Source organism: Sinohyriopsis cumingii, chromosome 7 (genome assembly GCF_028554795.1).
Source record: "Sinohyriopsis cumingii isolate HCF-2022 chromosome 7, ASM2855479v2, whole genome shotgun sequence".
Classification (NCBI taxonomy): Eukaryota; Metazoa; Mollusca; class Bivalvia; order Unionida; family Unionidae; genus Sinohyriopsis; species Sinohyriopsis cumingii.
The window spans coordinates 61,941,412-61,955,841 of NC_142967.1; the positions used below are offsets into that span (position 1 = coordinate 61,941,412).

General features: G+C 34.4%; 1 protein-coding gene across 1 annotated transcript in view; it reads left to right on the forward strand.

Moving 5' to 3' along the window:
* LOC149795372 (bromodomain-containing protein 8-like) overlaps positions 1 to 14,430 on the forward strand; it is a 55,752-nt gene that overhangs the window by 15,520 nt on the left and 25,802 nt on the right. The window contains exons 5-8 of the mRNA XM_089965148.1: positions 602 to 727; positions 5,852 to 5,932; positions 8,935 to 9,017; positions 13,247 to 13,350. Coding sequence (XP_089821274.1) covers positions 602 to 727; positions 5,852 to 5,932; positions 8,935 to 9,017; positions 13,247 to 13,350 — 394 coding nt within the window. The remainder of the gene's footprint in view (positions 1 to 601; positions 728 to 5,851; positions 5,933 to 8,934; positions 9,018 to 13,246; positions 13,351 to 14,430) is intronic.

Here is a 14,430-nt window from a genome sequence, read left to right on the forward strand (position 1 = left end):
AATATAGCTCCTCGGATATTCAGTATAGCTGGTATGGTGGCCATCTTGAAAATCTTGTAGCTGCTTCTAAAACGATTGAGGTAGTGACATCGGGTTGTCACTAAGAAATGCCTGATACTGCTTAGCTGTTTATAAATCAAAATGGTGCTCAAGCACAAAGAACTTAAACTCATAAAACTCCATAACTAAAAATCATTCTTAAGAGTCTCTACAGATTGCTTTATTTCAGTGTGTATGTAGAGTTTGGAGAAATTAAATAATGCCTACATTTTCAGGATTCTAACTTCACCAGAGTGAAGTTAAAGAAGATTAAAAGTTTCGAATTTGACCAGGAATTAAATTTTTGTCGTCGAGAAGTTGAAGAAAATGGAACCTGTCCTTCAGTGTTTGCAGTTGAATATGTATGTAGAGTTTGTAGAAATTAAATAATGCCAACATAATCAGGATTATGACCTCACCCATTTGAAGTTAAAGAAGATTAAAAGTTTTGGATCTGACCAGGAATTCAGTTTTTGTTGTCAGGAAGTTTTAAACAATGGAGCCAGGCCTTTACTATATGCATTTGAGTGCATGTTTTACATGGGGAAAAACATCATTTCAGGCGCAAGCGAGGTGACAAAGAGAAGGAGGCCATTGAGACACCAGGGGACCAGATTGTCCGAAAGTTAGTGATTGAACACATTGAGGAACTAAAGCGTTTTGTACAAGAGGAGCAACAACGGTACAAGTGAGTACCATTAGCAACAAATTGTCCCTTTTGAGCAATCATTTTACATAATAAATCTCTCAGATGAGGTAAAAGCATCTGTTCTTGGTAGCCAAGAGACATTTCTAGCTTCAAAGTTTTTAAAAAAAACAAAAACAATTAGATCTTTTCCAGTAGAAAAAAAAAAGATAATGGGTGTCATGTTTTTATTAAACCTGTGGGTGCTGGTGGAATAATCCAGATGAAACTGTGTGCTCATTGTTGACTGGTCTCACTAAAATTTCATGTGTGGTGGACTTTGAAAAAATGTCTGCCAAGTATTCCCCACACCATATTTTTTTTAGCAGCCCTAATAGCTATAGATTCAATTATGTAGAAAACATTGGAGATGTTCATTTCAAACTTTTTCTAAAAGTTTAACAAACATTTGATCCATGATTGCTTATGTATTGAGTTAATCTTGTTAGCTCTATTGATAAAAGAGTAAGCGACCTTGTGCCATTCAACATTGTCCATTACATTATTATCACTTCTAAACAAAGGAGAATTGCCTTGAAACTGTATGCACACATATTCTTTTTTCAAGTTTGTCCTAGTAAGTGAATGTCCACGTATTCTTTTTTCAAGTTCGTCCTAGTAAGTGAATGTCCACGTATTCTTTTTTCAAGTTCGTCCTAGTAAGTGAATGTCCACTTGAGTTATCTGTCCTGAAAATTTGGTTATAACTTACCATCCAGAATGTTCTTCTCAATATGGGTTTTTCATGAGTTTGTCCCAAATAAAAAGTGTTGATCAGTTGCCATTATGGCTGCAGTGGTGGCCATCTTGAAAACTTTTGCTATGGCTACTTGATTTGATGGTTGTATCCATGGTGTTTTCATGAAGAGACTTCAGATGATGTGTAGTTATTCTAAACGAAAATGGTACTGATTAAACCTCTTATTGTTACTTGCCGTGAACAACTGCTTATAGTGATACTTCTTCTTGAAAATCTTGTTACCTCTCCCAAATAGATGGTGTATAAACATGGGGTTTTCTCTAAAATACTTATTGTGATTTTAGTTGGTCGTAACTGAAAATAGTGCTTATCAGATCTCTAATATTTCCACCATGTAAGCAAGCTTGAAAGTATTGTTGCTGTTTCTCCCAAATTGATAGCAGTACTGACAAGGTGTTTGCTAATGATGGTGGAGGGGAGCATATTCAGATCTTGTCTCTTGAATGAACATGGGGTCATATTGACATGGGGTTTTCATTAAAGATCTTTTTATGACACCTTTCTGCATACATGCCAACCATTATGCTTTAGGCGTAATCATTATGCTCTTTTCCACTAAATTACGCCTTACGCATAATTGTATCCCAATTACGCATTTTTGGTATATCCCCCTCCAAAAAAAGTAATAATTTGTTTTCTCATTTTTATTAACATCCCATTAATTGCACAGACCGTATTGTAGAAAAGATGGCTTCTGTGTAAATACGACATACGAGTACGCTTGTCCATAGACTTACATGCACTTTCTTAACAGTATTATATTCTATTTATAGCACTTGCCTTATTTCCAAGAAGTAGGTTGGTTCTACTTTCAAACTTTTGACTTCGGTTTATATTTAAAGCAGCTGTATGGCTTAGTTAGGAGAGAACAGACTGGTTTTCTAACTTGTAATCTTTGCTCGCAGATTCTTTGTTCTAATTGATAACTGGTACAGAACCAGTCTGTAGATACTTGGCACTAAAAGTCAAGTCGGATTTATTCTAGTTGATGTGTGTGTTAGAGCAAATGTTTTTCAAATAATTTCACAGATGGATTAGAAAAGATGAAAAATCGATTCAGAGATGAATACATGAACTACATATTACAGTGTTCCATTCTAGAGCAGCTTCACGCCCCTTGCAGGCTGTGTGGAAAGGATTTTAATATTGGTCATGGTGGTAAAACAAAGAAGCCATGAATTAGCTTGTTTTCCTAACTCCAGTACTAAGGTAGCCTCTTTTTTCACAGCAGAACTAAATTATGGACATGAATTTTATAAATGCAGAGGCGTTATTTTTCGAGTTCTTAACAGAACACGGACTAACCATAGCAGTAGAAAACTACATTGGTCCTTTGTTCAAACAGATGTTTCCAGATTCCAAAGTTGCAGAAAATATGCATGTGCAAGAACAAAATCATCTAATATTGTTAGGTGTTTAGCAGAAGATACTTCACTTAAAATTGCAGAAGCCATGAAAATTGGGCCGTTTAATATTGCAACAGACAGGAGTAGTGATTATGATGACAAACAGATGTACCCAGCCTGTGTAAGAGACTGACAACAAAAAGGGCAAAGTCAGAGTGCTCTTCTTTCATTACCAGAATTAACAGTGGATTCCACTGGAGAAAACAATTTTTTATTTGCTTGATAATGCTTTGAATAAATATAAGTTGGCAGAACTGTATGGGGTTTTCAGCTGATGCTGCATCAGTGATGACTGGAATTCATAAAGAAGTTGCATTCTGTATTTTGAAAAATGTCTCCATTATTGTTCATATCAGGTTGTCTCTGTCATATGATTCACCATGCAGCAGGAAAGGCTGCTGATAAATTAGAAGGAGACTCCTAAAGTATCAAGTTGGCACTCTACCTGACAATGTACTTCATGGGGACAGAGTTGATTTTTTCATCTTATTTGCCAGCTAAAACACCTACTAACTGGAAGATATAAATTTCCTCCTCTTTGTCAGGTTATGAAAGGTATATTGGTTCTTTACCATTCTAATGCTGACTGTGAGAGATTGTTCAGCTTTGTTAACAAAAGTAAAACTGAATTTAGATACAGGCTCTGTAACCCAGCACTTAGTGCTCTACTGGTGTGCAAAACATTTATAGTCTCAGCTGGTACAAAGTGTTTTGAAATGCAATATGAGAGTCTGTTGCTTTTTAAAGCTCAAAGTGTTATATACTAAAATTTGAAGCAGTAATTGATGTTAAAAGTCCAGAGGGATAAATAAATCATTTTATACATATGCTGATTGAATTTGTATCATGTTATATGTGGATTACTCTTTTCTTCTGCTCGGATTGCTGTTTTTATCCACTTGGATTACACTTTTTCCTCACCAGGGGTTGGCATGTATACTTTCTGGTCCTAAGTAAAATGGGTTCACATCAGACCTTCAGCATACTGACCATGTTGAAGATTTTGAGATTTTTGTTGTTGTTGTTGTTGTAGGATTTAACACCATTTTTTAGCACACGATAGGCTATACATGGCGGCCAGTATTAATGGTGGAGGAAGAACGCGGGAAAATCCCCGGAAAGAACCACCGACCCACGAGAAGCTACTGGCAAGCTTTCTCACATACCCACATTGGCTGAATCCGAGACTCGAGCCCATGCAGACAGAGGTGAGATGGCAGTGATCCATAACGGAGAGCGCTTTAGACCACTCGGCCACTCGGGGCCTGAGATTTTTGTATCAACATGAGATTTTCACTAAAAATGCTTCTCACTATGTGTAGTTGGACTAAAATGTAAATAACCTCCTAAAATGGGGCCCTGAGTGACCAAGTGGTCTAAAGCTCTTACTGTTATGGATCACTGCCATCTCACTTGTCTGCATGGGTTTTAGTCTCAGGTTTGGCCAGTGTGTGTATGTGAGAAAGCTTGCCAGTAGCTTCTCATGGGTCGGTGGTTCTTTTTGGGGTTTTCCCAGGTTATTCCTCTACCATTTATACTGGCTGCCATGTATAGCCTATCTTGTACTGAAAAATGGTGTTAAACCCTACAAAAACAACAGCAACAACCATCTAAAATAACCACCACAGTGGTTATAGTTAAAAAAATCTTGTTACAGTTACTTCTCATGAATGAATGGTCTGACTAACAGTTTATTTTTTTAAAGTTTTATTTTTTTAAATAAAATACTTTTTTTTCTTCTGTTCTGCAGTTGTTCTTGTATTCAGGTGATACTGATCCAATAGCCAGCTTGTGTGGCCATCAAGAGACTCCTCATAAATGAGTGCTGGCATTGGCATGTAGTTTTGACTAAAACACTTCATGCTATATGTTAATTGGTTCTGAATGAATTTGGTTCAGATATGGATACAAGTATATCTTTGGAGAAATTATTTCAAAACCATACCCAATAAACACTGAGGTCAAGTCAAAGGTTATTACTTGCACTTTTGTACTTCATTGCACTTATGAACACATGGACTTGTATTTATCACCATGAATTTTTACCAGACTATGTATTTAGTTGCATTCTGATAAATATGCTGACAGTCAGCACTTAGACAATAATTTTAAGGTCAAAGATCTTGACTCGGGTTTTTAGTTCTGCTGGCTTGTCAACATGATGACACATGTGATGCATGTAGAAATATATGAAATATGATTGGTACTAGTTTATGTTGTTTTTGTATATTTTTTCCCCAATAACCTTAACTATAGATTTTAATGAAACATAGGATGGAGGTGAGGTATCTTGACTGTGGTTAAGAGAAGTTGTGCAATATTCTGGCATAATATCAGGCTCAGATCAAAAGCAATAACAAAGAATTTTGTTCTGCTCATTCAGGCATCTGGTGAAAATAAATAAGTCAAACATATATGAACATGTTTTAATGATCAAATTTAGTATGTTGGAGTTCCTCAAGAAATAATTTAGATGTTTATATAGTCTGAAGTTAAAAGGAATAAATGGTCAATAAAATGGACTTATCTCGGATTCCTGGAAACTCTTTTCTGCCAGCAGAGCACTATTCTCTTCAAGGGACTCTTGTTTTGAGGTAATCTGAATTGAGATGAATGATTCTCTGCAGGACAATGTAAACACTGTATACAGTATCACATTCCTGCTCATTATTTGAACTAATTTGTGTTAAGACAGCAATTCTATGCAGGATAATTACAACATGTTGTTTACATTATCGCATTCTTGCTTCTGATCTGAATTGTTTTATGTCATCCTGTTCCTAACTTGTCCTAAAATGTTCATTTGTTTGCACAGAATTTTATATTAAATATAATGGAAACTTTTAAATTGGTGAAATTATATAAAAACACAATGCATTCTGAGTAAATTCTTGTTTTTTTTCTCTCCAGCCTTCTACATTGTCATTTTAATAAAAACTTGTCTTTTATTCATATGTGTAGGAAATTGAAGCGGGAAGTAGAATTTATCAAATCTGGACAGTGGGACGACCGACTTCACGATGTTTGGGAGGAAATGCAAAGGTAGATTGATAACTTCCCAGTGTTTTTACTTTTACATTCTTGTAATTGACAGCAGCAATCTAGAAATAGGTGACAAAAATTCTGTATCAGAGGGTATGAGGACATAATTAGTTGTTTCATTGAGTCAGAGTTTATGACTGTATATACTTCCTTATAAGTTGATCCCAATGGCAAACTTCACCGATGCACAAAAAATAGAGAAAGCTAACCTGAAGCTTTTGTCTGTACGCTAAGGACTTCATCCGCACACATATGTGATCTCTACTGACTGTCAACATTGCTCGATGCAAAGGTGAGTGATGTCCACAGATTGTCCCAGATATGCAGCAGGTTGTAATGGCCCCCGTCCCTGTTCAACATGGGTTTATGTGCACTAATGTAAATTGATTCCTTTACCCCCCACTCGAACCAGGCTTGTTCTTGTACTAGGATTTTTACAGAGTTCCAAGTTATATTATGGCCAGAGCCACATTGTGGATGTGCCTTGATGCCTAGATGAGTTTGAACTTGGTCTTCAGTTTTCATTAAATCTCACTTTCAGTGTTCTTTCCACATATCTGTGACAATCTCTTAACATCGCTCACTATTCTATTTAGCGATGTTAACAGTCAGTAGAGATTACATCAGTCTGCTGATGAAGTCCTAAGGACAAAATTTTCAGGTTAGTTTTCTCTGTCTTTTGTGTGTATGTTATTGAAAAGTTAGATACATTGTCAAATATGAATATTACTACACAGTTAAGCTTTCAGGAAAGTAATTCAATAAGTTTGGTTTACTTAATATCTTTTAGAAAGATATTTTCCTCAGTTACTAGTGTTGCTAACAATTTATTTTGCATACTTTTTCTACACAGTCAAACTAGAAATTATTACTAGTGTGCTGGAAGGAAAACAGTTCAGTAAAATAAATCACAATCATTATCAATTTCAATGAAAGATGGTACATTTGAATTGATATTGATGGAAAAAGCTCTTATAAACAGCCTGTGTCTGAGTGTGTATTGAATTCTTACACCTTCTGAATGGGCACCTGAATGGAGCAGAGTGGCCGTTCAGAAGGTGCAAGAGTGCAACACATGCATCTTTGACATTAAATAATTAAGTTACTTAACTAAGTTGCAGCTGTTGTAAATAGTTATATATGTATTAAAGATTTATAAATCAGTTTTTGTTCCTGAAACTCTGTATTTTTGTCATAAGAAGTCAGTATTTTTGTACTCTGGGATTTGCAGCTATATTGTTAGGAGGAATCAGTAGAACAAACCTAGACCCGGGTCTGCCAGCATATTATGTGATGACAGATCCGTGTTTTTTTTCATATGTCATAACATATCTTGACCTCACCGTGAAATGAAACATCTAACCAATGATTTTACAGCTGCAACTTTTGACACAAATTTTGAATAATTAGAAACATTATATTTTAGTCAGTTTAAATCAGTGTCCATACATACAGCTGTATCACATGTACTGCAGACCTGCCAACCCATATCATTTTGCCATAAGTCTTATGAAAATGACCCTTTAAATTCGGATTTACAGAATAAAAGCAAAATCTATAGAAACATGAATGTTGCGGTAATATCCATGTACTAGCTTGTCCATGTTTGATTTGGCCTGTTTCATTTAAATTTAGTGGCGTTATTCATGGTACCAGACTAACTTTATAGTAGTACCTCACACTCCAAACTGTTATTCATGGTACCAGACTAATTTTATAGTAGTACCTCACACTCCAAAACTGTTATTCATGGTACCAGACTAACTTTATAGTAGTACCTCACACTCCAAACTGTTATTCATGGTACCAGACTAATTTTATAGTAGTACCTCACACTCCAAAATGTTATTCATGGTAGCAGACTAATTTTATAGTAGTACCTCACACTCCAAATTGTTATTCATGGTACCAGACTAATTTTATAGTAGTACCTCACACTCCAAACTGTTATTCATGGTACCAGACTAATTTTATAGTAGTACCTCACACTCCAAACTGTTATTCATGGTACCAGACTAACTTTATTGTAGTACCTCGCACTCCAAACTGCATAATTTTGTTGCTTGTGAAGAATTTGCATGATCAAACTATTGATTATAATTTTTTCTCTAAAAATGGCATCCAGCTAGCGATACATGTTGAAGATGTAAGTGTAAATAAGCATCTTAGTAAGTGTTAATAATCATTACAAAAGAATAAAAAGGAATAATCTTAACCTCCAGAAGAAAAGCAAGAAGGGACACAGTTACATTTATTGGACATCACTTGTCGATTTGAGTACAAGTTGTGGCGGGAGATGTCATTGCTGTTGTTATGTGAAATCGAAAGAGATTCCAAGAATTAGGTCAAATTGAGAGATAGCAACAAGCTGTTGATTTGCAACTGAAGTTTTTGCAACTGTACTTAAGGTAAATAAGGCCTACTTTTCAGTTGAACATAATGTTTATTGTCACTGCAGCAGCTTTGAATACCAAAAAGTTTTAGATGTTTTCCAACTTTAGAATAGCAGTACATGATATTTTGTTACACCTTACTGAAAACTTGTCAAACTTACGGGGAAAAAAATCAACTGCCTTACTGAAACAGTCTTGTTATGGTTGGCAGATCTGGTACAGGTATTTGTGTCTCACACATCATTGGCATATTGCTATTTTTATGATTTCATCATACATCATTAAAATATTTTATACTTATCATATCCACAATCTTATTGTCATCCATGTTTTCTTGTAATCACCTTCAGTTTAATACTTTTGACATGTATCTGTATTTTAGCACATTTCCTTTCTTTTCACCAAGTTGATTTTGCTTACATTTCATAAATTTACACCAGTATTAAAATAACTAGATCCTGTTAATTTTTTTACGTATATTATCCAGGATTGAAAGTCGTCAAAAAGTCAACATGCTGTGTAAAATGGGATAAGCGGCAACCTTATAACCTAGCAATGCTCCTGAAGACTTTTTATTCTTTGAATCTTTGCATATTTTTATGACTCTAGAGAGAAGAGAGAAAAAGAGGAAAAGGCTAGAGAGGCAGAGAGAAAAGCTGAGGAAGAAGCTAAAGCCAGAGCACAAGCCTTGGGTGAGAGTTTTGATCTGATTTTTAATCTCATGTACTTTAGTAAAATGTAATTGATACTAATTGTATTATATCTGAATTCATTGTTACTGTTATTACTGATGCAAACATCAATGTTTACTTGAAAGTTCAAAATGATTTGATATTACATTGCTTCATCTCTTGTGTCTTTTGTTATCTTATTGGTTCATAGCACTATAAACTCTGGGAGAAATTGTACATAAAGTGACATGATTAAGACTTCAGTCTCTAATTGGTTATCCTGGCCATAGGCCATTTGGGCTTATCATATGGTTATCATTCTTTTGTGCATAACTGCTCCAGTGGCCTAATGGTTAGAGCGTCTGGCTCACATGCGGGAGGTTGTGTTTTCAATCCCCGTCAGAGTCATACCAAAGACTAAAAAAAATAGTACTAACAGCTGCCTCGCTTGGTGCTTAGCATTAAGAGGTTAGTGTTAGGACTGGTCGGCCTAGTGTCAGGATAATGTGACTGGGTGTGACATCATGCTACATGTCTGCAGCATGATGCCCCAGTGCTAGACATCACTATGAACTGCCACACTGCAGACATCGTAGCGATATGACTGAAAAATTGTTAAAGCTATGTTAAAAATCAAAATCACACACACACTTTTGTGGATTGTGCATCACGTATCATGTATCTGTCAACAAATGCTATAATAAACTTCTTCTCAAAAACCACAGGACCAATTTGGCACATAGCATTCTGGCATGAAGTGGTTTCAGATTTGTATAAATGATGCCAGTCCTTTGTCAGATATGTCCACCATTATTAAAAATAGTCACAATCCTCAACACAACTTGTTCGCAAGAACAGCTAAACTGAATTTGATCAGCTTGGTCATGGTCAGGTGATCTTTCAAGTCTGCACAAATGCTGTTGACATGCTGCCAGAAATGGCCACTGTTGCTGAAACAAGAAAAACAACTTCTCTAACAAATAGAATTTGACCAAACTTGACAGAGACCTTCCTGGTATGAAGACCTTTCAAGCTTTTACAAATGTTACTGCTCTGCCATCAAATATGGTTGTCATACTAAAAATAGAAAAACCTAGAACACCTTTTTCCATAAGCAATCAAAATAAAATTTGACTATAGAAGGCTTTCAACAATTAATGCTGCTTCACCATAAGATATGGCCAGCACAACTAAAACTCATAAAAAAATTGAAACTGTTTGCTCTCCAAACCTACAGATGGGCTGTGGCAGTGTGGTATGTGAAAAGGCATGCTGGTAGCTTTCTGTGGGTCAGTGGTTCTTCCTGGAGGTTTCCAAGGTTCTTCCTCCAACAGTTTTACTGGCCACTATGTGTAGCATATCTTGAGTTGAAAAATGTATGTTAGGCCCAAAACAGTAATAATAAACCTACTGAATAGAATTTTACCAAACTGGACAGAAGCATCATGATATGAATACCTTTCAAGATTGTAACAAAATCTGCCAATCTGCCATTAGATATGGCTGCTATTAATAAAAATTAAAAAGCTTTTGAAGGACTTTTCCTGAAAATATATTTAATAGAATTTGAACAACTTGACCCATCCTGTCATGAAGACCTTTTCAAGTTGTACAGAAGATGATGACATGCCATCAGATTTTGACACTGTTACTAAATTAGAAAAGCTTTAAACAACTTCGCTCAAAAAACGATAAGCAGAATTTGACCACATTTAACAGAAAGCATCCTGGTACAGAGGGTTTTAAAGTTTGTACACGTAACGCTGATGTGCCTTCAAATGTGGCCACAGTTACTAAAAGTAGACAAATGCTAAATGGAATTTTTTGAAGCTTGACAGAAAGCTTCCTGGTCTGAAAACCTTTCATATTTCAATAAATAATGCCAATCCTTTGCCAGATACGGTCACCATTACTTGAGGACTTTCAAGTTGTACAACTAATGACAATTTGTCATCAAATATAACCACTGCTACTAACAATAGACAGGGTTCATATGGTCTTTGAAGTTCTTTGACAATTTGGGGAAAATGAGGTAGCATTTTCAAGGCCTTGTAAGTTTGGGAAAATCAAGCAGATTAACCAGAGGTCTTTAAAAGTCTTTGAAAATTGAAATAAACCCAAACATTTTAGTTTTTTTCCATAATCACAAATAAAATTGTCCAGGGTTGTTAGATTTGGATGTAGTCGAGTTTTCCTGGTTTCTTTTTTTTTTTTGATGACCTCTTCAGTTTCAATATTGTAATATTTTGCATTCATTGTTTTCTCATATAATGTAACTTTTATACAAAATGCTAGCGAAAATAGGTCTTGGAAATCTATATTTGTGGTCTTTGAAAGGTTGTAAAAAGTCTTTGAATTTATCATTCAGAATTCTGTATGTACCCTGAAAGAGAACTTTAAAATGACTCTTTATAACCGTCAAATAGAGTTTGAACATTTAAAAAGGAAAATATCCTGGCATAAAGGTCTTCATATTTAAGAAAAAATAGATGCCAATCTGACGTCAGATATGTCCACTTTTATTAAAAACAGAAAAACCTTGGACTGATGTCTTCTTCAATATCGTTGAATAAAATTTGACCAAACTTGACAAAGAATTCTGGCATGAATACCATTTAACAGTGTTGGAGAAGATGCTGGTCTGCCACCATTATAATAAAATAAGCAAACAAAACATTGAAATAAATTCTAAATTGCTCAGTAAAATTTGATCATCGTAACAACTATGTTTGTCAATCTGGCACAAAAGGCAACTTTCATTTCTGCTGTGTTAACACAACTAGTTATCCCACCATCTAGCAAAAGAATTGCTTCGACCCTCTACCCTAATGATAAAATCTGCATCGCTTTCAAATTTGAGAGTATTTACACCTTTTTACACTGCCAGTTTGACTGGAATTAAGAGTACAAGTGAGATAAGAAATGTTTGCACATTATATTCCATTTTCTAAACAATGCCTTCCTCATGAAGCAAGCGATAATTAAATTGGCTTAGACTGAATGCTCAGTGTATGGTGAAGTGTTTGCTTTTATGATGTCCAGAGTATAACATTGAAACACTGAAGATATTTTCAGTAGTTAAGGAGAGGGCCATGAGATGGCTGTATCATGTGTCATTTTTCGTACTCAGGTTCAGTACTTACTTTGCACTGATTTTCATTGATGCTTTTTGAGGGGCTTCTGTTCCACTGCTTTTCTATATTTATCTAATTTTTTCCATAGATACTTAATTCATTCTACTGGCATCCTACCAGATTAGTTTTTATTAAGAATGCAAACATCATTTCTCATTTCAAAGTGAGTTTAATGAAAGATTTTGATCACTGTAAAATAAAAATTAGTTTACCAGTTTGTTAAAATCAAACTACTGCATGAAGCCATTTTATTGCAGATATCTTGTAATTTAATATCATTTCTGAAAATAGCGTCACTAGGAGCAGATGTCTGAAGCTGCAGAAACAGTTCTGTTCTTATTATCCACTTTTGCTGAATTCTAATACAATTGATTGATTTCTTTTATACCAGTAAGTGCACTTACTTATGTTTTATGTTCAGTTATAATTGTAGATCTTGTCAATATGCAGTCAATCTAGAAATTACATCATAACTTACATTAGTGTTTGTCCACATTTTGTCTGACTTGGGGATCTCAGAATAAAGTTAAGCTGAGGAATAAATGAATGTGGCAAACAACATGTTGCTGATATAATTCTTAGTTGCAGGAATTTATTTTAACCAGCTACAGCATTTACATGTAATAAAATAAGTGCCATTTGATATTTCCCATTATTTGTCTTCTATTGTGCAAACATGAATTCGGTGCATATTCCCTCTCCCAGCTTTTTAAACAAGATGAACTTATTGATTCATGTCTGTATTTTAAATAAATTTGCATACTATTTTGAGAGATACAAAAAAGACAATAAATAAATAGTTTTGATTTTTTTTTGTGAGAACCATGATACAAATTTGTTCCTAATGCACACTGGTTTTATGCCCATTTTGCAACAAAATGTGCACAGATATTTACCTTTTCTTTGTTTTTGTGTGTGTATTGATTACCCTGAACAATATAAAAAAAACAGCTACATTTTAAGAAGTTGAATGCTTCATTATTTCACAAGCTATCGTCCTTAATTATGAGTTACATTCAACAAATTACTCCTGTTGATGATTTTGTATGACAATTATACTAAAGTAAACAGAAATTTAATAAAGCAAACTAGACTGTGTGTCTTGATTCTCTGCAGCCTTAAGACGAGTGCAAAAGTTAAATCGGAACCAGTCAGCAAGCAGCTTGTCAGAGTTTGATGAGAGTACCCAGGATTCCATCAGTGACCAGGTCAACGTAGAGGTCAGTAAATGTAGCATGAAGTTATTTAGTGTACAATTGAGAAGGGTAGCATGAATTAGTTATGCCAGTTGAATATGGGTTTAGTAGAAAAATTGTGTATGGGTTGGTTTGGTGTGCAGAACACCATGATATTTTTTAGTATCTATATTGAACTTTTTAAAACTTACTCTTATGAAAAATGTTTGTACTTGATGTAAAGTAGAACCTGTCTTGAAAGACCTTCTCTTCTGCCAAAAACATATTGGTCTCTCAAGACAGGTCATCTCTCATAACAGGTAATAACACTATATAATCAATAAATCTGTGCATGGAGATCTTAGTCTCTCAAAACAGGTGGTCTTTCATAGCAGAGGTCTCTCAAGACAGGTTTTACTGTATTGAAATTAAAGTATGGAACTTGCTCATGCAAATGGAGTAGCTTTTTTTTGTTGAAAAATGGAATGCACTGATTCAAATTGATGTGTTTTTGAAATTAAAATTAAAGTGTGCAGCATGATGAACTTTTATTGAAATAAAGAATTAAACATATTTCATTATCTCTCAGTTTGAAACATAGCTAGAGGAACTAGAAAACAATGAAAATTATTTTTTCTGTTAGTGGAATTAAGTATTGTCAAGTGGCATTCTTCTCACTTTGCAGGCCTTGCCATGTAAAGTAAAAGTGATGTAAACTATATAAATGTTTTGGTGATGTGTTTTAATAATTAAAATAAAATGAAGAGGAAAGAGTCATTATATTGACATTTTCCTAATTTTTAATGTGCTGTTTATTAGCTTTCTGTGATATGATATTTCCTTTATTTCAATTTTTTGTATATAAGCTTTATTTATAATATAATATATATTTTCTTAATTTCAATACATTGTGTATTAGCTTTATATAAAATGATATATTTTCTTTATTTCAATACCTTGTATTAGCTTTATATAAAATGATATATTTTCTTAATTTCAATACATTGTGTATTAACTTTATATAAAATGATATATTTTCTTAATTTCAATACATTGTGTATTAGCGTTATTTGAAAGGTTGGTCTACAAGTACAACAAATTAAGCCTATATCTAACATGTATAAA